The sequence below is a fragment of the Manis javanica genome, chromosome 4 (assembly GCF_040802235.1).
Source record: "Manis javanica isolate MJ-LG chromosome 4, MJ_LKY, whole genome shotgun sequence".
NCBI lineage: Eukaryota > Metazoa > Chordata > Mammalia > Pholidota > Manidae > Manis > Manis javanica.
The window spans coordinates 163,014,676-163,038,919 of NC_133159.1; the positions used below are offsets into that span (position 1 = coordinate 163,014,676).

Below are 24,244 nucleotides of genomic sequence, written 5' to 3' on the forward strand. Positions count from 1 at the left end.
CCTATCATTAGTATTGGTAGAGTCTATGACACATTTACAGAGAATGAACCTGAGACCCAGAGAAATAGAGAGACGTACTGAGGGCCATACAGCAACCTCCAGGTGAAGCTGAATGGACTAGCCATGGAGTTCCTGAGTCCTCTGGTCCCCACAAATGCTCACAGACTCCTGGATACAAGCATTCAGAAAGAGCATCTTCTGGGGATGGGGAGTATGGAATGGCAGGACAGGAAATTTCAGAGGACATCACAGAGCCCAAGACATGTCAATCTGACTCCTACTCTAGAAGCATCTGTGCTGGGCTGACCTATCTTGCCCTCTCCCGAGACCATCCACCCAACCCCAACCAAAGACAAACAGAGCCCAGAAGCCTTTGCTTTCTTTCACATTTAATCAAAGAAAAAGAGAAAACCAATCAGAGAAAAAGTTGAAGAATCGGATGGCTGAGGGAGGGGCACAGGGAAGGATAGCTGGGCTGGGACCGAGTGTGGACAGTGGGGGCAGGTCCTCATCAACCTGAGGTCCTGCAAATCCAAGTATCCACGATGGGACGAGGGAAGACAGAGTCAGAGGGCTAATGCGGTGGGCACCCACACCTGTTCCAACCCATTGCGGTGGGGCTTGAGCAATGGATGTAGGACACAGTTCAGAGAGGGACAGAAACAGGAAAAGAGGGGCCTAGGGAGGCAGTAGGGCCCAGATGCACCCCCACCACCAACACTACAGAGTAATGTTTCAGAACAGCATCAACACTGGAGAGTTGCCCTTAAAGGCCAGGCACCAACTCCCCAGCAGGGAACCTGAACCTCCCCCATATCCCCACCACTGGTTGGTCTCTGCGTCAGGGGATTCTGGAGGTTAACCAGTGGGGAAAGGAGTGTCTACAACAACAGATCCTTTGTTATCTCTACTCCCAACTTCCCCAGGTGAGGTGGGTACAGGCAAATAAAACCAAGACCTGAGGTCAGCTGGTAAGTACTACCATTTTCTTCCCACTCCCGGTCACCTTGAGCTGAGGGTGAGGGTGACCAAGGAAGAGCTGAATGGAGGACAAAAAAAGCATAGATTTAGGGAAAAGATGAGTATAAAGATGACTGCACAGTGGATGCAGAGCTATGCAAATGAAGTGGGAGCATGCGTGACCTTTACATCTCATTTGCATATCTATGCAAATGTAAATGAGATCCCTAATATAATAAATATATTTCTAACTTTGTAATAAATATTCTGTTTCTTCTCCCTCCCCTTCCCTAGGAAATGGGCACACAGTGGTTCAAGGGCCAGCTTGGGCTGATGCTCCAACGAAGACTGATTAGACTGGGAAGCACGGGGACCAGGGGTTGGGGCTTTGGGGAGATGACCTGCAAGGACCAGCTCACCCCAGAAGGATCACAGAGAAGGATGAGGGATGAGATGCCTGGAGAAGTCTAGGGCAGCATTCTTTACTTAAAAGGGATTTTCCTATTTTACACAATTGCCCTCCCCAAAGAATGGAGGGTGGCATTTAGGATAGGCAGACAATAGGAGAGGGGAAGGAAGACATCTGGGGAGGGCCAAGGCTCTGAAATCTGGGATAAGGGTCTCATAAGAAATGGGGGCTGATAAGAAACCTCAAAAAGGGGACCCAAAGAGTGATCTCCAAAGCAAAACCACCCTTTGTTTCTCCTCACCAAAACCAAACCTGATGCACACATGCCAGTGGCAGAAACTCAGACTAGGCACTGCAGCACGCGGGACATAAGCTGCACAGAAATAGTGTGGACAGCGCCCCCTGTAGCTGTGCAATGAGGAGCCTGCCAGAGCACAAACATCCTTCAAGCCCATGCTCCACGGAGGGCCCCTCTGCACCCTTCCTCAGCCCCCCAGGCAGCCCTGATGTGAATGGGCCACCTAAGAGGCCAGACAGACCAGCCAGAGAGACCAATATGGACAATCACCATGGACGGGGAGCTGGACATGTCCCCAGCATGGGCCATGGAGAGCATGGAGCCCTTCTTCGGCCAGTAGCAGCAGGCTCCCCTTGCTGAGCTCAGCCTGCTCAGCAGGCTGGGTGACCCCACTGACTCCTGCCAGCCTTGCCCTGCAGGGAGCAGAGCTGACCTGCCAGGGGCACATTGGAGAAGTCTGCGGAGAGACTTCGGCAGTGAAAAGCTGTGGATGGGGAAGCACAGGGCCACGTGTGCTTGCGGGATGCTGCCTCATCTGGAGGAGCTCAGAGCAGCCCTCTTCCCCGGCTGTGGCAACTGGCTCTGGCTCTGGCTCCTCCAGCCTTCAAGATGGCAGCAGGCAGACACCACCACCCAGGCACCCCCCTGGCCACATGGAAACAGCCTAAGGCCTGCTACTAGGCTGCTCGGGTGAAGTGGGAGGAGCCCAGGAATAGGGTGGATGTGGCCAGTCCAGAGGAGAATTTCAGGGGACTGGAGAGAGGTGGCAGGGGGCAGTGTACATACTGACCACATGGTCCCAAAGCAGCTTTCTCTTCCCTGGACTGAGCATTAAGGAAGTGACTCTGATATACTCCTGGGCACAGCGTAGCCCTCAGAGAGGCATCTGATGGCCAGTGAGCATGGGGATTGGGCAGCACCTGGGCACAGAGGTACCCCATGAACACCCACCTCCCTGGCAGTGCACACCTCTGCACTGAAGCCAGATTTGGCCCACTAGGAGCCATTATCCAGGGAGAGCCAGACCACCAGGGATGGAAGCAAAGGATCATGGCTGGGGGTTCACAGCTGGGGAAAGGGATGGATTCAGGGTTCTGGGTCACAACCCAGAGGAGGTGAGTCCAGGCGAAGAGCTCAGTACACCCAGCTGACAGGCACCCACTGGGGCTCCGTCCGCAGCTTCTCCATGGCAGCTTGGAGCTCACGGAAGGTCCTCTCCAGGTTGCTGTTGACCAGGCTGAGGTCGAAGTAGTGCCCATAGCCCCTCTGGATGCGGCTGCTCTCCTCTACTGTCCGCCTCAGGTCTGCCTCCTGCCGGCACAAGGGGACTCCCCTGTCAGTGTCCCCCACCCCTGCCACCAGGGGATCCAGAGCCTCCCCCATCTAGTCTGCTCCCTAAAGCCCAGCCAGCATGGAGGGAGCAGACTCCCTGCTTGAGACGCGGGAGCCCTCCCTGCATGCCAAGGTGGCTGTCCTGCAACCATGGGAAGACAGACGAGTGAAAGGAAAGAGGCAGGAAATCACCGTTGGTAAGTGCCAGCAGGAAGTAACAGCTCTACACTTCTGCACAGCTCTGCAAGGCAGGACTAATTATTCCCCACCCACAGCAGAGGACACTGCGGGGCAAAGAGGTCACGCAGCCAGTGACTGAACACAGTCAGCCTGACTCCAAAGCCAGGGCTCCCTCCAGTCTGACCAGGCCCCTCACCAAGGCAACCTGTGAGGCATCTGCTACTCCTAGGGCACACAAGAGCCACGGAACCCCCACCCCAGACCCAGTTGAAGCTGCCAGCTGGCCAGGCAGAAGTAGGAAGGGAGCTCTGCATATTGGCTTAAATAAGCCTAGGTGGGAGCCGTAGAGCCTCCCGAGCAGCTCCGTGGCTCTGTGGCCGTGGGAGAGCAGCCTAGGGGAGAGGAGCCCACACAGCGTCTTCTGGACGGAGTGCTGCAGTACCACTTATGACCAGCAGGGGGACCCCTGAGCTAAGAGCTGCACAACCCTACACCTCCAGAGAAGGCTGCTCCCTGGGGGACTTGGGGGAGGTGAGTCCCCTGGAATCACGCAACATCTAACTTGAAACTCTCTTCCCCGATGCTAACTTAGCCCTCCAGCCAACCTTTCAGCCTCCAGCTTCCTCCCTCCCTTCAGCCTTTCCCCCAGCTGTAAATAGCCCTGAGCCCACCTGGTCCACCTCTGCCCACAGGTCTCTCCCACTGGCCCTTTGGGTTCCATTGATAAGCACTGTCCCACAGAGCTGACCAAGCAGTGGGCCTGGCAGAAGCTCCTGCACCCCAGGCTGGCTATGCCCCTGCCTCTGAGACTTTGGGCATATCACTTCCTTATTCACACCTATTTCCATACCTGTAAGTGGGAAAGGCTAGTCCCACCTCACTGATACTTGGGTGGATGCCTCTCCCCTTCCATGACACCACCTCTGTCTCTCCATCAGCTCCAGCCATCCCCACTCCGGGAAGCCATCAGACCCCTCCCACCACACCTCAGAATCCTCACCGTGAGCTGCTTGGTAGATACCCCGCTCTCCAGTGCAGCCCGATTCATGGCCCGCAGGGTATCAAAGTCGGGGGCCTCGATGAACACCACATAAGGGACAAACTCAGCTGTTCTCAGCACCTTCACTGCCTGCAGGAGAAGAGGAGGGTCAGGGAGAATATTGCCACAGACATCCTGAGAGATGGAGGAAGAACAGCTGGGGTGACAGGTGCCTGGGAATGGATGAGAAAGGGGTACCTGGGGTCCTGGGATGAGTCCTGGGGATGGATGGTACACCACAGCTGGCAGGTGGTTGGGGATGGGGTAAATGGAGGAGACTGGAGGAATGGGGGATCTGGGAGGCTGAAAGAGATTCTGGGTGGGCTTGGTCCCTAAAATACTTGAGGGGTTATATGGGGATGCTTGGGAGACAAGTGCCTGGAAATACATGGGAAAGTGCTGTGGGGAAGCAGAGTACCCAGAGAGAATATTGGGCAGGTTGGAAAGGAGCAGGCAGGTACCTGAGGATTGACATCCAGCACGCACACCTTGCCAGCAGCGACCACACCCCGGATGGAGTCGATACGTGTGCCATAGAGATTGCCCTCATATTCACCATGTTCCAGGTAGCGCCCAGCACGGATGTCAGCCTCCATCTCTGCACGGGACACAAAGCTGTACCCCTGGCCTTCCCGCTCTGAGTCCTTGGGCCGCCGGGACGTGTCTAGGGGGGAGGAGAGGCCAAATGAGCACAGGTAGACCACACTGCTTCACACACACATACATTTGTTCTGCATGGACCATGCAGCTCTGGAGGTGCAGCCTGCCTACTACCTTCACAGCTCTGCTATCTGGCCACACACCCAGCCCTCTCCCTCACCCCTAGAGTTCACAGACACTTGCAACATCCACATTGAGAGGGCCTCCAGAGACCACTGCTCTAACCCAGGGCTCACAGATGGGGGACTGAGGTCCATGGAGGGTAATGTCTAGCCCATAAACCACACAGAAAGGCCAAGCAGAAGCAGACCTGGGGTCTGCCCTCAGGTTCCTGCCTCCAGGAACAAGAACCCCAGCTGGTTCTGACATCAAGAAGTCCTGTCTTCCACAAGGCCACATGTTTCACACAGGTTCCTGGCTGGGCTTTTAGTAACTGAAGCACAAGAATGAGAAAGGCAAGGCTTGCCCAGCACACCTGGCCACAGGTTCAAGGGACAGCTTCCCAGGCCTGCAGTTTCCCCACCAACCCACAGAGGGCGCACGCCCCAAAACTCACACCAAACAGTACCACTTGACCTGGTTTCCTTGCAGTTGCCCATTGAGTGGACCCAGCCCTGGCCCCAGGGCAGCTCCTCATCCCTGCCATGCCACCGCCAGCCCAGCAGAGCCCAGCTCCCACTCACAGGGCACAGTGGTGCCGTAGCGATCTGGATCCCACGTGATGAGCTTATTCTTCAGGCTGCGCCGGCCCACACCCTGAGCCCCTATCAGCACCAGCGTTTTCCGGCGGAAGGGGGGCATGCGGGCCACCTCCTCATAAATGAGCAGCTCATGGCGGTCAAACTCTGGATACAGGAAGATGGTACTGCTCATCATACTGCTCGTCAAGTGGAAGGGGTGGGGCTGGGCTCTCAGGGAGGCCAAAGGAGGAGAGGGCTGGGGCCAGGTGCAGCAGAGAGAACTGTGCAGAGCCTAGGACAAGACTGGCAGCATCAGAGCCAGGAGAGCATCTGCACAAGTCATTGGCGTGGGGAGGGACGGGGACAGCGCAGAGGGCCTCCAGCACCCACCTGCATTCTTGGTAGTCAAATACATCATTCGCTTCTTTTTCTTTCCTGAAAGGCTGCCACATAGGGTCCCTGGCCATAGGGAGATGGGCAAGTGAGGCCAGGCAGGGCTGTGTCAGATCCCAGATTAGGGGTCTGTGTGGGGACCCTCATACCTGAGGTGGGTGTCAGCTCCAGGTCCCGCTTGACAAAGGCTTTCCGCTTCTCCTCCAGTAGCTGGCTGGGGATGAGCCCAGCGCTGCCCCCTTCTACATGGCATGCCTGAAATGAATATGGGACAAAGATCTGCCTGAGTGAGAAATCTCTCCAAGCCCTCATCTCCTCCCCACACACCAGACCTGGAGAGATAGGCACCCAGGCTCACCTGCCACCAGTTGGCATCATCCTGGTTTACAATCTGGAGCAAATCCCCAGCACCAAAGCGCAGGCCTGCTTCCTTGCAGGGGATGAGGCTGTCTCGAGCAGGGTCATAGTCAAAGTGACATTTCACAAACACCTGGCCGGGATGGGTGAAGGGTCAAGGGAAGAAGCAGAGAAAGGCTGAAGAAGAATATCCTTTCAGACCAGCCCCTACCCAATGCCTCCCCCTGAGGTAAGTGTCACACAGCCCACCCTCTCCCCACTCCCCTGGCAAAGATGAAAGAGGCCCTAGCATGCCCCTCTAGAGGTGTGATGCCCCCAGGCCTGCCTGGCCTGCCTCCTTGGTGGGTACCAGTCTCCCTTGCATCCAAAACAAAAGGACTCAGAGGGATGGGGGATCTGTTTAGGCCTGAGGCCATGTCCCCAACCACTGAGGAGGAGGCAGGATCACTGGGTAAGGTGCATAACCTAACACAGGACCCCTTTCTCCCCCAGCACCTCTATAATTGGAAGGGCCTCTCCACAGTCCGCCAACCGGAAGGCAGCTGTACAGGACACACAGCAACCTGATTGCACACACACACACACACACACACACACACACACACACACACACACACACACACAGAGGCAGGCACACTCCGATAGTGTAGAATGCAGGCAAATCCCTTGCACATGCTCATGAGTGCCCAAAACTAGTGCAAATACAACACATGCAGAAACCTATAGGTGGCTGGGTGAGCTGACCCCAGCCTGCAGGCCCAGCCCCCTGCCTTGCTTTGAGCACACCAGTTGAGAGTAGGGCTCCACTAGGGACCTGGGACCCTGGCAGCTGGGAGGCTCCGCCACTCCTTGGGCCTCATGCTGGGTTGGGGAGCTGGTGGAAGAACCCACCTGGCGGGGCAGATGGGGCTCCTGATAGCTGGGCAGGATCTTGAGGATGACACTACCACTGGCGCTGCGCAGGAGCTCCTGCAGTGCTCGGGGGTCGCTGCCCACTGGCTGCCCATTCACCTCCTTGATGATGTCGCCCACGTGCAGCAGGCCTTGCTGAGCCACCATGCCCCCGTGCAGAATGCGGGCAATCACCAACTCACCACCCTCCACACGGAATGTCACGCCCTGGGGGATGGAAGGCAGGTAGGATGAGACCTCACTGTTCTAAGTCAGAATCTTCAAAAGCCTCCTAATAGCCCCTCGGGTCCCATCCCCACCCATCTGTCTCCTCCCTCAGAGTTGTCTTCCATCCTTCTGCTCAAATTCTTCACTTACAGGAGCACTAATGGAGGCAGAATGGAGAGGGTCCTGGCACATCTAAGTATGCAGCTCATATGCACAGTGTCTGAGGTCTCCTGGGTCTGCATGGGCCCATCCCTGGGCAAGACTGATCCCATCTTCATCTTCAGTGCTCTCCTGACTGGACTGGGCCCCCACTGGTTGTTCTCAATCCCCACTCTGGGCACCCCCACGGGCCCTGCCTAGCACCCTCACCAGATGCTCTCCAGCCGTCTTGCGGATGCCCACCATGCGCACTGCATCGGGAGGCACTGGCTGGTTGCTGAACGTGGGGTCCAAGCCAGGACTGGGGGGTGGTGTCTCATAGGTCTTTGAGGCCACAGAGTCGTGCGTCTCCAGAAGGGACTGGGGAGGTGGTGGGAAGAGGAGGGGCCGTTGAGCAGTCCCTGTGGTCCCTCCCCATCCCAACTCTAACATCCTGCCAGCCCTTCCCCAGAGCCTGTCCCAGCTGCCACCCCAGCCCTGGGCCAGAACCTGGAAGTGGGGCTCCTGAAGGATGCGGGCCAGCTCTGCCGCCGTGCTGCTCTGCTCTGCTAGCTGTGCCAGGTCCCGTAGGATCTCCTGCACTAGCTCCAGGTTGTTGTCCCGTACAGCCTCCAGCTTCGTCTCCTCCAGCCGCTCATGGGCCTGGGGGTGGGGGCAGAACAGATGAGACCCTGCTTCCCCAAGAGCCCTGGGTCACCAACAGTGGCCCCCCACCAGCTCCAGGCATCTCTCTATGCTCAACTCCTGACTTTAGAGCCCACTCACGGCACTGTTCCTGGCATCAGCTTCAGATCCTCACTCACTCAGACACAAGCACCCTCACCCATGTGCACACTCACCCTGCTTTCTCCCTTCTGCTCCCAAATAGTGATTAGGACCCAGTTTAGGGAAAGGAGAATCCAAAGAACAATTACTTTCCATCCTCTTGCCAAAGAAGGCCATTAAAATTGCCAAGCTAGCCCCCAGGACCCTATGAGCATCTGAGTTCAAGGACAGCTTCTTCCGTCCGACATCATGTTTGGATGGGGTCTTGGACACCCTGGAGCATGAGTGAGGAAGCCAGGAAGGTGGAGTAACTTGTTCAACGTCATGGAGACTTAAACCTGGGTCTCTAGTCCCTCAGCCCAGTGCTCCCACTGAGGGAGAGACAAGAAATCAGCACACAGTCCCAGGAGAGGACCCTGTACCTATTTGTTCTGAGCTCCATGACATGGTGCTCTGGGAAGGGAAAAGGAGGCCTTCGCCAGTGACCAGCCCAGCGGGGAGAGCTATGCCAGAGGGTTGGGAAGAAAGGAGCCCCATTTGAGGGATATGTGTGAAGAGGTTTTTCCCTCTGAATCATTTGAAAGAGAGTTGTAGCCACAAGTCACTTTATATTCCAAAATACTTCAGCCTACATTGCCTAAGAACAAATACATCTACTCCATAAACTTCAACACCATTATCACCTGCAAGGACTTCTACACTGACACATTGACATAATATTCTCTACTAGATAGTCCATGTTTAAAATGTTCACTATTGCCCCCAAAATATCCCTGAGAGTTTCTCTTTTCTTATCAACAGTCTAACCAAGGACCGTGTGGTACATCTGATCGTCACATCTTTTTTATTCTCTTTTTAATCTAGAAAAGATCTCAGTGATTTCTGGTCTTTCAGGACACTTTTAAGCCCAGGCAGGTCTTAGGAGAAAGGGAAGTAGGTGGCTGTATGGATAAAACAAGACTGGTCATGAGTTATTAAATGTTGAAGCAGGGCACTGGATGATGGGGTTCAGGGGATGTTTTTACAGATTTCCATAATAAAAAGTTTTTCAAGCCAATGAGATGGGGAGATTTTAATAATACCCACAGGGATACTCTGAGGATTCAATGAGATGGTCACAGCAGGTGCTCAATAAAGGCTAGCTCTGTTCTGTCTTCTCCTCCCCAAATAGGCAAGGGGAACAGCATCCCACACAGGGAGGCATGCTGGCCCAGTTACCTAAACCAATGTCCTCCGCCAGGTGGGCAGCACTTCAAACTGCCAGAGTCTGGCTGGGCAGAGCGTTCCTGCTGGGGAAACACAACCGGAGGGTCAAAGGAGTAGCCGTGGGAGCCTTGCTGTGCCTTGATGTTCCTCAGAAGCTGGAGGGCAAGGACATGCCCTGGAATGTTCCACCAAACCCTATGTGATGCTCAGTCACTTAGCTCTGCACAGCCCACGGACCTCCCCGGGCTCTGTCATCAGTGTCTAGGACAATGCTGGGAGGCCGGGGCCCCAGGAGCTATGTTTCAAGAATGAACAAAGGCACCCAGGCATGCAACCTTCTCACCACAGGTATCCTGGCCCTGTTCTTTCAGGTTAAGAGGAGCTAGCTCTGTGCTAGGAGCATAAAGGTCACCCATTTCAGCCTTAGTTAGCATCTGCTGCTCCACCAATGGGAGGACAAGTTTTCCCAGGAGCCCTCATCTAACCAAGAGGGAAGCCAGGGTGTCTCCCAAGCCACTTACCTCCCACCTTTGACTTAAAGACCCCGCCCTGCAGACTGAACTATGACTCCTCCTGGCCACGTGGGTGTCTTATCCACACATGGAAAAGCTCAGCTCTCCAAGCTCAACCTTTCCAGCCCAGAGGAAACTTTAAACATTTACTCATTCAAATACAAAAGAAACACTACAGCTGGCTGATCTAAACAGGCAACTGACCAGTGCTGAGAACACACAACATGCTTCAGGATTTGCAACACACTTTTGTGTAACTTTGGACACTCAGAATTGAATTAATCATACCCTTGGTTTGTGGTATGCTCTCATCATTGGTTTGCGCATGACTTCCAAAAGGAAGGTTTCTAAAAAGTTAGCTGATATTAAATCAGATATTTTTGTAGTAATATAACAAGGATCTAAGAACCCACTACTCAAATCTCAGTGAGGACCTTGACAATATCCTACATCTAACCACACGTCCCACCTACACATCTACTCACAGAAACCATCCTCTTGATTCCCTGTGTTCATCATGTCCTGGTTTCTCATTTTACATAGTTTCATTGTATCTAAATGTATTTGTCATATTCCTTAAATTAATATTTTTGGTTATTTTACTTTTGAAAAAGGAGTTATGATACCTATTTTTATCATGTATATAAATATATATATATATATATATATATATATATATATATATATATAATCCCCATGGGCCTGATTTTTTTTGACTTAAGAAATTAAGTGAAAAATTACTTCACTTGTTTTTTTACCCATTATCATTTTACTAAGATTTACTCTCATTTTTCATATTAAGAGATAACATATCTCACTATTTCACACTTCATATTATTTTGCTATGATTCATTCTTTTTGCCCCACATCCCATTAGTTCATTCATTTTAACCACTGTGTTATATCCCACTGTGCAGATTTGCCCTGTGTTATTCATCTCCTCTTTCCTTGAGAATCATCTGGGTCAGTTCAGGTTTTGCCACTGTGAACAGTGCTGCTATGAACATTCCTGTCTTCCTCTCCTGGTACACATGTGAGAGCTTCTCCCAGGAAACTGCTGGGGCATGGGAGATGTTCCCAGGTGGGTGCATGCTCCGAGGTGAAGCAGCACATTGCAAAATACTATGCCATTTAAGTATCACAACAATCCCAGTGGGTTAGTAGTATTTAAGGCCATTTTCACAATAACTTATCTGAGGCTTGAATGAGTAAAATAAATTCCTTAATAGCACATATCTCACTGGTTTATACTAGGGCTGCAGTCAAAGTTTCCTGACTCTCTGAGCTCCTCCACAATTATGGTATCACCATCTGGGTACCTATATTTCGAAAGCATGTTCTTGGTACAGGCACACACTACTGTATTAGAGGCACCAGGCCCTACAACCAGGAGAGCAGTTTTGAATTTCTGTGGCAACCGTTTACTTAATTCTGCTCTGAAAATTATCTTCAGCACAGCAGAGGCTCAAGCTTATTACAGACCAGAACCTCAGGCCAGGGACCCAGCCAGCACTCAAACCCAGGTTTGCCAGGTCCTGATGCAGAGCTATAAGCAGGATGGAAATGCAGACATGCTGCAGAGCCAATCTTTGAAAGCTTTTTCCTCTGGCCTCCCACGCAAACTCTCTGATCTTGGCAGAAGACAGGGAATTCTCATTTGAAGCCCAGGCTCATCATTAAACAGTTCAAAACCTGACAGAAGTCCCAGAAAGTGGTGTACCAGAAGGTAAGGGCACTTTACACTTTGGATTCATCCATATGGTTTGCTTTGGCTAGTGGGGCATTAGCAAATGTGATGCAAGCAGAGGCTTGGGACTTGGGGCTTGTCCTCCCTTGCTGTGGAGACCACCAGGTGAAGAAACCTGGGCTGGCCTCTGAGAGGATGAGAGACGGTACCATCCTAGACATTACAGCCTCCCCAGAAAGACACCAGACATGGAGAGAGACCATCCTAGACCACTCACCCTCACAGAGCAAGTCCAGGCCAGAAAAACCACCCAACCAATCCACGAAATCATGAGAAACGAATCATGGTTGTTTTAAGCCACTACACTGGGATGGTCTGCCACTCAGCAGAAGTTAACTGATACACTGGGCTCGCCACCACTGTAGCCTCTGCTTGCCATGTCCCCTGGTCAGTCTCTCAGTGACTGCCCTGGGCTCTCATCCTTCTAGGCTCCTGTCTCTCTTAGCCAGCTCTCTCACCGCAGCCTCACCTGACTGACAGGTGTCCTAACTGGCAACAGTTTGCCTGAATTGCTGACTACCATCTGCCTTGGATTCTTCACCTTGGCCTTACCTGTTGGTGGAACACCTGCTGCTGGATTCACGTCAGCCCTCCCAGATGTCACCCACCTGCCAGGACCGCCACCTGCTGTCTGCAGCCAACCCCCTGGATTTATGATCTGCCTGCCAGATTTAACTGCCCTCCAGAGCCTTTACCTGTGGATTTATCCCCTCAGGCCCTGCTCCTCCTGATCCCACATCTACTAGCCCTGCCCTACTGACGCTGACGCTGACAGTTGTCTGCCACATCCCCAGAGAGGAGAGTCAAGCCCCTCTGGGGGTAAGAGAAGGAAGCTAATAGCTAACACATGTGGTTCCAACTTGACTCTGTTCCTGTGGGTTTCTGGGCCACTTTGCCAGGAAAAACAAATTTTTCCAGCTGCATCTTTGATCAAAGAACTTTGTCTATTAGGTTAGAAATTTGTCTATGTATACACAATAATTAAAATTGGTGAGAAGGAATAAGTAGGTCCTATTGTCCAAAGCAAGTCATGAGGTCAATCCCAGATTGAAGAGTGGAAAGACACTATTTTTGGCAAGTTACATGGCAAAAGGTTACATGTAAGGGAATGGGAGTGCCCCATCATGAGCTCAGACAGGCCTTTAAGGGAATTATCTTCCTATGTGTTTCACAACTAGATACAGTAGCATTCCTGGGTTCCCTTAACCCATTGGCCTCTCTTGGGGGGGGTCTCAGAAATGTCCACACTTTATGTATCTGGAACCATACTAGCTTTATGCATCTAGAACCATACTAGGAATTATGACCAGCTTATCCCCAAGAACATTTCTGAAGAAAAGAGTTTTAACAGGCTGATAAAGCACATTGGTTACTTCTCAATTAGGCTGTACTGTGAGGTCCCAGGACTGGGACATTGCAGGGCTCGGTGAGAAGACAACAGACTTGGGCTCCATCAGAACAACCCATCTGGCAGTTCACTACTATGCCCTAACACTGTGCCTGGGACACGGTGAGCACACAATCAATACTTGATAAACAGATGATGGATGACTGAGTGAACGACAAGCTGACCAGTGGCAGTCCCATCACTGGAGAGCTGTCAAACGGATTGGACAGACCCGCCAGACAGGAATGCTGTCAAGGGGGATCATGCTTTGGAGGGGGCTGGCTAGAGGATCTTCTACCTCTGAGATTCTGCCACCCGGGAACTTTCCTTATTTCACTGGCTATCTCATTGTAGAAGAAATTGCTAAAGTGACCCGGAGATGATGTGATCTAATAAACCCAACTCTGAAATTGGCTTCAGGAGGTTACAGATGTTGAGGATCCAAATGTGCTTATTCAGCAACTCTGTTGCCAAGTGTCCACCCTAGAGAAACTCTCACACATGTGCAGAAGCAGATGGATATGAGGATGTTCACTGGCACACTGTCCTTAGTAGAGGAAAATCAGTTCCTCTCAGTAGGGGAACCAATAAATAAATTCACTGGGCTCATTCATACACAGTTAAAGGAATCAATCAATGTCCATACTTACATCAATAACTATATTACTCACATGAACTAGAAGTCTCAAAAATCTAAGCAGCTTACTTTATTATGTAAAGTTTAAGAATACATAATGGGGTGTACTGTTCACATCTAAACACATATACAGGCAAGATATGCAAACATTCAGGGGGAGGACATCAGCAGCCTCAAACCAGTGGTTACCTGTAGGGAGGCAAAGTAGTAGCTATGAGGAAAGGGAGGGGCATTAGCTGTTTGATACGTCTAATTTCCAAAACAGAAAGAGCAAGAACTGAAGCATATATAGCCAGCATGCCCATGCTGGAGATGTGTACTCAGAGGTCTATTACATTATTTCCTACACTGGTTTGTATTCACTCATTCAACAAATATTCGGGGCATATCTACTACATGCCAGGCACTGTTGCAGGCCCCGGGACACAGAGATCTAAACACACAGACATCCCTGTCCTCATGGAGCTCATACTCTGTGTTTGAAATGTTCATAATTCCTTGTCTTTATTTTTAATACATGAATACAGTCCTTGACCACCAAATAAAAAGCTGCCTGCCTCCCCTAATCTGACACTCCAACCATTCTCTACATGGAACCCTACCAAAGGGATGCTCCTAAACATCCATGGGCCATCACCATGCCCCTACTTAAAACCCACGAAAGGCTCCACATTGCTCACAGAACGTCACAGGTCAATGCCCAGGCCCCGGGGCCCTCCATAACCTGCCCACATCTCTGCAGCTTGCCATCCCTACCCCTGAATCTTTCTAGCTTTCTCACCTCTGTTTCTGCTCAAGCTCTTCCTGTGGCCCCAAATGCCCTCTCCATCCTCCTTATTCTTCAAGTCTTAGTTCAAGTGGCCCTTCCCCCAGGAAGCCTTGCCTGCCCACCCAGGGCCAGGTTAGGCATCTATTCTTCATGTTCCCAAAACACTGCATATATCTGCTTATATCATTGCCATTACCAGATTGTTTAATAACTTTCTCTTTCAGTGAGTCTTTCCCCCATTTGATGTGTGGCAAATGACCTTAAAAAGACATCGCACAAAATGCCCAAAGGCAGAGGGATAGGCAAGATGAACTCTGAGGATTCCAATGCACAGGCATGTTACCAGCCACCAATCATACCCACCACAAGCTAGCAGTCACCAAACATCCATCCACATGGGCATGGCCACACACTCACCAGCCAGATGTGGGGGCAGCTCCCCTACTGCAGACACTCAGATTCATCACCTGGGCAGGGATGTTCACAAAAGACCCTCTCCAATGGTCTTCTGTGTCACACATGCTCCATTCCCAGAGCCCCCTGTGGCTAACACCCATCACCCACTTTGCCTCCAAAGGCTGTGCCCTTGTGCCCACCTCCCTGGAGCACTATACCTTGGCCAGGGATCTTACTATGGGACTTTCCATAATGCCTCGAAGGAAGATCAGATCCAGTTCTGCAGCCCCTGTGGCATTGGGCAGGGATCCCAGGTTGTCCAGGACTTGCTGCATGGCTGAGAGAAGGGGCAGGTGGTGAGACACACAGGTACCAGCTGAGCACAGGAGACCAAAACACACCACAGCAACTCCACCCCACCCACTCATGTCCCCAAGAAGACAGCCCCTCCCCAGCAACATTTCTTTCCCTGCCATCATGGGCACTCCAGGCCCTTGCATGCCTGCGGCAGGGGCCCTGGGGTAGGACAACGGTTTCCTTAGGCTCTTCTCTAGGCCTAGGTATGCCAACCTGGGCAGGTAGGAGGCTCCAGGAAGAGAAACTGGACTCTGAAGGGGGAGGAGGAGAGAAAGGGAAGCAGGTGTCAGGTTCCAGGTTCTGCCCTAAACCAGAAAACCACAGGCTCCTTACTCAACCTCTGGATGAGCTGAAGCCCCAGGACTCAGCCACCTGCACGTGAAGGGGGTAGGGTGGTTAAAGAGACAGAACTTGGAGCACGTCCCTGAGTGCAGGCTCAGAGTCAAGTAGACAGCCACCCAGAAGGCCAGGGCGTATGGAGCATCCAGTATAAAATGCACCACTAATTCAGTGTGATTTTTCACAAGCCGCTGTCTCTCATTGGTCTCAGTCTTTTCGTTCCCTCCTGTAAAATGGGTGGGTTAGACTAGATGGTATCTAGAGTACCCTCAGCTCTGACAGACAATGATCTATAATCACATAAATTAATATAGATCACACAAAGCTAAAGCTGAGGCCCAAAACATTGGCAGGAGCTGGGGAAATAGGCACCGTAGGACCTGGGGTGGCTTTGGGTACCCAAGGGCAGATATTAAACCAGGTCACCTGGTGACCAGCAAACTCTCATCCTGGGACAGGACATAACCAAGGACATGAGAGCACCTGACAACGGGCCACAGAAGAGGCTGCTGAGATCTGGGTGGAGAGAGGGGCTCCTGGCTGAGGCAGGTTCCAAGGGAAAAGCAGAGTGTGCCCAGCTGGGGGCAGAGATGGGCAGGGGGTATCATTACTCTGCCACCCTGCCACCCACGCCTACATCTGCATAACAGCACCCAAGACATGGAGGAGGAGGGGTGAACACAGTCTCTGGCACCTCTCCTTGCTCTTGTCAGTGCCCCCTCCTCCAAGAGGGAAGGGGATGGAGAAGAGGAGGCACCGAACTGGCCCATGGTTCAGAGGCTCCTGGTCTCCCACCCTCTCCCCTCTCCTCCTACTCACCTTCCCTAGAAACAACATTCCAGCCTGCCCTCCAGGCTCCTCCTGCCCAGGCCTGGGTTTGGCACTGGTCAAGAACCTGCAAAGCCCTTAGTGGGCTCAGGAAGAGGCCAGGGCAGGGACTCTTCCCACCTTGCCAGGGTGTCCTGGGATCCACCCTCACCAGCCATCCTCATACATGGACCCCCGAATCTGCCAGCCCATGGTGAGGGGAGGACTGAGCCAGGGGGGTTGGTGCCCTTTGCCCAGACCAGCTCTCCTGGCAGACCATGGCCCCAGACCCTTAGGCTCCCGTTAGCCCGCTCCTGGGGCATCATCCCCAGATGACCCAGACCCCGAGAAGAGGGAATAAGAGGCCAGCTTTCCGCCCAGCCTTCCTACCCTTCTTTCCCTACCTTCCCTCCGGAGATCGGCTTCTTCAGAGGACCCCAGCGATATACCCTCCAAGGAGGCCCCGCTGCCTTGGCTACCCGCCATGGCTGACCCCCACTTGCCAGCCCCGGGACTCCTGGAGTAGCCTCCAAGCCACCGTCAGCGCCCACCAAGCCAGATGGGGGCAGCGCTGGAGGAGGCGGGACTCCAGGAGCGCCTCCGCAAGACTAACCAATAGCAAGGCTCAGCTTCCCTGCCTGCCTTGCTGACTGGCCAAAGCCCTGAGCAGAAGGTGGGGCAGGGGCTATAAAAGGGTTGGAAAGGGGGAGGTGGGCGATCCCCGTCCTTTTAGTACGGTGGGGGTGCGGAGGAGGTGGCTAAGAGAAGCTTTGTGGAGAAGGGGTTTGAGCGTGCTCCCCTTCAGGACTGGGGGGGGTGCTCAGAGATCCTCCCCTCACAGCCCAGCTGCCGGAAACCCAAGTGGGGTGCGGACTTGGTCCCATTTTCTGTGGCCCCTTCTGTGCCTCCTACCCCTACCTCGCCTCTTCTAGAAGTCCCACCTCTAATACACCCCAAGCCATCTCCTCCTCGTGCCCTCCCACTTCCATTCTGCGCCCCCTCTCCAGGCCCCGTGCCCTTTACAGTGACCTCCCTCAGGATCAAAGGAAGCCCCCAAGAACGACTCTCAGGTCGCCAGGAGCAGTGCCACCACTGTGGCATGAAGCAAAGCAAAAAAAATCCCCAAATGCCTCCCTCTACCTGCTAGCCATAATCGGAAGGTGGGGAACAGAGAGAAAAAGAAGGGAAAGGTGGGTGGTACCACTGTGGTCAGGAAAGGGTGCCTCAAGCCTTTCTCCCTCTCCCCATCTCCCATTAGCTCTCCTCCTTGGGTAAGGGGGTGATGTCCCATAAGCAAGTTAGGCATCTTGGAACTGAAGATAGGAAAGAGCGGGCTCTTGCGTGAGGGACAAAGGTGGACAGGGCAGGGGGAAGGAACTTGGCAGTTACCCCACCTAAGTGCCTCCATTCCTCTGAGACCCTGTACCTATGAGGCTACCACCAGGCCTTGCTGCTGCCACCAGACAGCGGGAATTTCCCTAAGGAGTGGCACCAGATCGCAATTCACCCCTGGTTGCCATGGCAGTAGGAGGGATTACACACCAGGATATTAACCCAGGGATGCCAGAGAGATTTAAAGGGACAGCTCCACCTGAAACAGACCCATATCCCAGCCTTGATTCAAAGACAGGAGGGAGTCAAGTGAGGGGGAAGGAAGGGTGAGGCTGCAGATCTAGAGACTCTGGGAGCAAGTTCTCTGAACTCTCAGCCCATGCCATCGCTCACACATCTCCTAACCCACCCCCAACCCTCCAGAAAAGGGCCCTCCCACTGTACTGGATAGAGTTGGGTCCCTCTGCAAGAGCAATACACCCACACCATTTCCCCCCTCCACGATGACAACGAGCAGGGTGTCCCATGGGGAAGGGTGGATGGAGGACCCTCTGCTTCACTCTCTGCAGAGCCAAGGCTGGCATCTCCCAGGGAAAGGAAAGGTTGGGGGAGTGTGAACTTGCCCTCAGAAGCAGGGGCACAGCTGTCTATTAGGCCTACAGGAAGTGTAATGCCCACCAATGAGAAGGAGCAGAACCCACCATTAGCTTTCTGATGCCAGGAGTCCCTTCATCCCTGGAGTGGGCACAGAGGATGCCTGAGGGAAGGGCTAAGAGACTCACAGCCTTTGAGTCACACTCCACCTGTTTCAGGTGGAGCTGTCTCTTTAACAGAAGAAACCCAACAGGGTAAACAGCTTGCCCCTGTCCTTCTTCCTTTTGATATGGGAATGCAGAAGCAGCCCATGGCCTAACACTGAGAGGAACAGGGCCCCAGGAGTCCTCAGAGGAAGCAGGCCCCATACCCACACCCCTGGCCTCCACTCCCTGCCATGTCCCTTGCCCCCAGACCCCCATCAAGTGTCCTCCAGCAGGTCTTCTCCTGCACCCCCACCAGGCACTATTAATGGATTTACTGGGCTTCTGCACCCCCACCAGGCACTATTAATGGGTTTACTGGGCAGCCCCAAATTGAGAGGCCTTTAATCCAGGCTCAGGGATGGGCTTAATTAACCCCTAAGCAGCTTATGGTGAGGCCTAGACAGGCTGGAGGGGCGGGGGTGAGAGAGCCCTGGGGTACAGGCTGGACAAGAGATGGAGGCACTGAACTCCCAAGGCTGCAGGAACTGGGGGATTAACACAGTTCCTCCACTGCATGGAGTAGAGGCCTTTCCTGGGGGACAAGGGTGCCACAGTTCAGGTGCTGGCCCTCTCACAGCAGCCTTCGTGTTCCCGGTTCAGTTCTCAGCGAGGAGAAATAGGGAGTCATTCTACCCAAATCAGGAGGCCTGGAACACCTTGCAGAGGTAGCAAGTGAAGGGGCTGCGTGGGCAGGACACATCCAGCTAGGGGAAGTCAGACAAATCAGAGCAAAACCAGAGCAGCCTACAGTTGTTGTCAGGGCCCTTAGCCTCTAGCACAGGGAACTTCACCTGGTGGGTCTTAAGTCAATGCACTTAAGTCAATGAACCCCTGGAGCCAAATGCAGATTTTGTGCATGGAAGCATTTGCCTATGATGAGAGTTTGCGACTGCCACCAGATTCTCAAAGGGGTCCAGGACCAAGGAAAGTTAAGAACACTGATTTTTCCCATGACCTCATCTTACAGATGGGGAAACCTAGTTCCTAAAACGGAGGTGACTGACTCAAGATTACCGGTTAATGAGGTAACAACTCAGAAGTACAGCACAATAATTGTGAATATTCCCAACAGGAATGTGCTCTTAGGGTTTCACATCAACCTCTTTACAGAAGAGGAGGCACAGGCTCCAAGAGTTAAGCCGCTTGCTTTTGAGCCTTCCTAGCTCGTCTGAGTGGTCCACTCCCTTGCCTTAAAACCTCCTGTGGAACCAAATCCAGGCTTCCTACTCTGGCATGCTCCACCACCAGTTGTCTATGCCCCAGAACATTCACCCATCTCCAGCTCATGCTAGTTTACTCCACCCACCTGGTGGGCACCACCCAGTGGACTTTTCAGCCCCTGGCTGTGCTGCTGCTGTACCTCTACCCCCAAGCCATCCTCCAAGACCCTGCATCTAAGGGCCACTTCTCTAACCAGCCTGGCCCTATGCCACTGCCCTCCAGCAACAGTGTGGGGCATCTCTGCAGGGTGCATGCCCTTCTCTCCACAGAGGTGAGTTGTGCTGTGTCTCCAGCCCCACCCTTGAACAGGTGCACCAGGGCCACAGAAGCTGCCTGAAGAATGACTGAGTGGCGGGGTGGGGCAGCAGTGGGGGACAATCTGTTCTTACAGCGACCTGTGGGAGTGACTGAGTCCCTGCCCGACACCCTCAGAACCATTAATACAAACTGACATCTCCAGCCCCTTCTTACCAGACTCGGAGTTGGTAGCAGCAACTGGCATGGTGAGGTCGGCAAGGGCTCTGAAATGTCTCTCCTAGAGGAGGAGGGAGAGAACAATGAGAAAGCACGAGGGCAAAGCATTGGGAAGGGAATCAGGGAGAGCCTCCCCTCAGGTTGGCCAATAGACAAAGGGAGAGGGCATTGCAGAGACTGGATGATGGCACTGCCCTGGGAGGTAGGAAGAGTAGATGTAACATGCCCATTTCTCCAAGGAGGAGGAGACAGAGGATCAGAGAGGCTAACTGATGTGCCCAAGGTCATAAAGCCAATAAGGAGAGCTACAGTGAAAACCCCCATTTTATGCCTCTTAAAAAATATTGTGTTTCTGCCTGCCATCTGTCCTGTGTTTGTTTATTTTTTGAGAGGGGGTGAGAGTCCAGAATTTGAGTCAAAAGCAGGAAAGATGGGTGCTCCCAGACTGTAAGCTCCATGAAGCCAAGAACCACATCTGTTTTATTTTGCCTCTGGATCTTAGACCTAGCGCAGTGTAGACACTACAAACATCTGTCTGATGGCTGACAGAAACGATGTCATACCTCCCCAATGCCTCTCTGGCTTCCTCTTTTTCCCCTTGCCCTTTCTTAGCCCAGAGCTGGAACAAAAGAGTAGGGGACTCTAGGCAGAACCTGACCTGGAGTTTACAGCCACAGTTCCCAAACCAAGGCCTTCTAAGCTGGGGTTGGCTCCCCCATCCTCCAGGGGAGGGTGCAGGGGGGCAACCCACCAAACTTCTCCCCTTTGCCTTCCGGTGAATGTGTTGCTGGTGAAAACCTTAATTCCCAGTTGCCATGACAACAGGAGGCAGCGGCTCACAGCAGGGGTGGGGGAATAGAGGGAAGCAGCTGGCAGTGCCCACTTTAGGACTGAATGCCTTCTGGGCTCTGGGGGTGGGGGAGCTGCAATTTCACCTTCCCCAGAAAAAAAATTCTTCCCAGAGGGACCACTACCAGATTTTAATAAAACCCTCTCTACTCCCATCCCACCCACCCCCAGGCCTGAAGGTCACCTGAGCTCAGGTAGCAAAAATTACAAAGGTGATGGAACGGCTAGCCCCCCTCCTGGATCTGTCCCTGAGGGCAGCCAAGAAAGGAGCTTTCATGGAGAGGTAAGGCACCGCCTGTCAGGACAGCACCCAGGCTGGGAGAAATGCCCGGGATCTACTGTGCCAGCCAGAGCCCCCAGTGCCAATCCCGGCCGTCCATGTTCCTAGAGAGCAGCGAGCAGGGATCCTTCCATTCCGGGCTGAAGTCCTGACCACCCGGGGGCGGGAGCCTTCTCCCGGCTGACGCCGCTCTCCCAGACTGAGTTACTAGCCGAGGGGACCTCAGATGCCCTCCTTTTCCAGAGGGTAGGGAGTAGAGGGTGGGAAGAGGCGGAGGATCCTTTCCCCAGAAGTCTTGCCCGGCCTGCCAGGGTTTTCTCCCTGGGGCGTCTGTTCCCACGGCACCAGCTAGCTCTGCCCCACCCCCACCCACGCCTCCGAGAGGGCGGGGCCCGGCTGTGCCCACAGGAGAAGAGCAGTGCCAGGCAAGCCATTCTGGCTCTGGGCAAAGGTCCAGTGCCCAGGCATCTGGGAACCCGCACCTTGGCTTCCAAAAGCCTGGGCCCAGGTGCCTTCTCACCTCCATTTCCAGCCTATCCACATCACGGGTAGGTGCTGCGGGGCCAGCCGCGAAAGCGGGAGGTGCCTCCTAACTCCCACCCACCCCTCCATCAATACACTTACAAAGGGATGTAGATGAAAAGGTCTGACAAAGGCCCTTTTAAGACGGACAGGTCTCGGGGAGGAGTAGACAGACTGAGAGCTGAGGGTCTCGGAGGCCGGGCAAACCTGCGCTCACTAACGCTTAGACCGCCCCCGCCCCACAGGCCCAGTCCTAACACGCTGGGCGCTAGGACCTGGGGGAGGGGGCGTGTGGCGAGCCATCAAAGAAGGCTCTATAAGAGCGCACCCTCGGGAGACGAGGGGATGAGGTCACTGAACGGCTGCCCGCACACACACCCGCCCCTGTCGTTTCTCTCCCCCCGCTTTAGCTGACCGAACTTTCTGACCCTGGATCCTCGCTCCTGGCACCGATCCCCTCCCAGGTTTCCGGGCCCTAACCCTGGCCCCCGAACCCGCCCAGCCCCAGCCCACTGCCTGGGACGCAGAAGATGCAGCGTACCCCTAGCCAGGACCTCTTCCCAGGGAAGACTGAGGTGTTGGCCTCCCTAGAGGCCCGGGGGACTACGGGGATCCACGCAACCTGTCTTGCGCCCCTACCCCCCGGAAGCGCTAACAGCGCTGTTCTTACGTAATGCCCGGCTCCGAAGTCCCCCGAATCCGCACAGCCAGCGGAGAGGCGGCGCAGATACCCCGGCCCCGCACAGCTCGCTAGCACGGTGGCCGACGTCACTTTGGAGCCCTCAACCCGGGGGCGGGGCCCACAGCCTATGGGCAGAGGGGTCTGGTCTCCCTCTAGGGGTACCCGAGAAAGGAGGGGGCGGAAGGTGGAGAGGGAGGGGACGGGCCTGGGGAAAGGGGCCCTGGGTAAAAGGACCCAGAGAAAAGGGCCCCAAGTGCCTTGTCAGGACAAAGAGGAGACAGGGACTCTGGGGTGGGTGCTGACCTGTGGGCCCGGAGACGCCTACCTGCACCCCGGGGAGCCCCTAGCGCCGGGCGGCTCCGGCGCAGCCGAGCGCTTGGCGTTTATTGCTTGCTGATCGCTGCCCAGCTCTTAAAGCGGCGAGGCCTCCTCTGTGCGAGGGGGCGGAGACGGAGAGGAGGGGAGGAGGGGAGGGAGACAGGGACGCGGTGGGACAACCCGGAGGAAAGTCGTTTTTCCGAGCTGCTAGTGGGCAGATGGGGAGGTGGTGTTTTGAGAGACACCGCACAGCCCACGACCCCCTGCTCACTTCTCGCTTGGGGATGCAAGTACTGAGATCTAGTGTCCCTCGGTGCCCAGCTATTCCTTAAAAGGGCAATGGTGGAAGATTACTCTGCCCCCTTCTCTCAGTTTAGAACCAAGCGTAATTCACCTTTGCTCGTTGTCCTGCTTCCCAACTAGGAAAGGAAGGCCCCAAAGAGCAGATTCACCCCCATAGGGCTTCGAGCTCAGGGGCCGCTTTTAAGGACTCGGATGGTGGATTCCTACATCCCAGACTGTCTAGAAAAACTTGTAAATAAGGGGAAACGTTTGAGAAGGGGTTAGAGACCTATTTTAAACCGGACTGGAGAGCTAGTCCATACCTGTCTACGAAATACAGCAAGAAGTAACTGGCTATTCTGTCTCAGAGTCCCATCTCAATAAGTGAATTAAGCGTTAAACTCAGTTAGTTGCCTGCCTTCGCCCATCCTCTGGCTCCACCCCAGACCTGGGGGCAGAAGATAAAGCATGGCCTAGGAATACTGGAGGTTCAGCCCAGACACCACTCTTGGCTCAATGTGCGGGCATTTGGGCCAGTCTTTGTACTTCTCTGACCTTGGTGTGCCCCCACTCCCTCCAGTTGCCCTCTGGAATACACAGGGGTTATCCCTTTTTCTTGCTAGCTGGGATCCTAAGATCTGAAATGGACTGACTGCACCCTGGAAATTTGTTTGGAAATCTCAGAAATGGGTTTGACTTGGGAATCCATTCTGAAAGCAGGGTTGACTGGTCCCCATACTCAGGAGATTCAGGTCACCCCAAGCTCTGGCGGACATGGGTTTTGGTATATAGGGAAAAGCCACAGAACCAAGCTAAACTTTACTGAGAGCCGTTTCAGTGCTCTCCATCTTTATGGAGGGAGAAGAAAATTAGTCAGTGACCCCAGATGGCAGGGACTGGAATTGAGGGCTTTTGGTCTCCAGCCAGAGGCTTCTGCAGCATACAGCTTCCAACCCTTTCTTCTGCCTTCAAGTCA

At 53.7% G+C, this 24,244-nt stretch overlaps 1 protein-coding gene across 10 annotated transcripts; it reads right to left on the bottom strand.

Annotated features, from left to right (window-relative positions):
• Positions 1–372: 372 nt before the first annotated feature.
• On the bottom strand, positions 373–23,121 carry MPP2 (MAGUK p55 scaffold protein 2). 10 transcript variants are annotated; one of them, XM_017680901.3, is made up of 13 exons: positions 22,994–23,121; positions 20,333–20,396; positions 15,242–15,342; positions 8,076–8,228; positions 7,797–7,946; positions 7,200–7,427; positions 6,310–6,441; positions 6,101–6,206; positions 5,949–6,017; positions 5,562–5,723; positions 4,680–4,882; positions 4,180–4,308; positions 373–2,978 (listed from the first exon to the last, which is right to left on the bottom strand). In XM_017680901.3, the coding sequence occupies exons 2-13, from the start codon at positions 20,361–20,363 to the stop codon at positions 2,802–2,804; spliced, it is 1,641 nt and encodes a 546-aa protein (XP_017536390.2). In that variant the 5' UTR covers positions 20,364–20,396; positions 22,994–23,121; the 3' UTR covers positions 373–2,801. The 10 variants fall into 10 exon arrangements, with proteins under 10 accessions (XP_017536390.2, XP_017536385.2, XP_017536387.2 ...); XM_017680896.3 differs by having other exon boundaries at positions 15,224–15,342; XM_017680898.3 differs by having other exon boundaries at positions 15,224–15,342; positions 22,972–23,051.
• Positions 23,122–24,244: the final 1,123 nt, after the last annotated feature.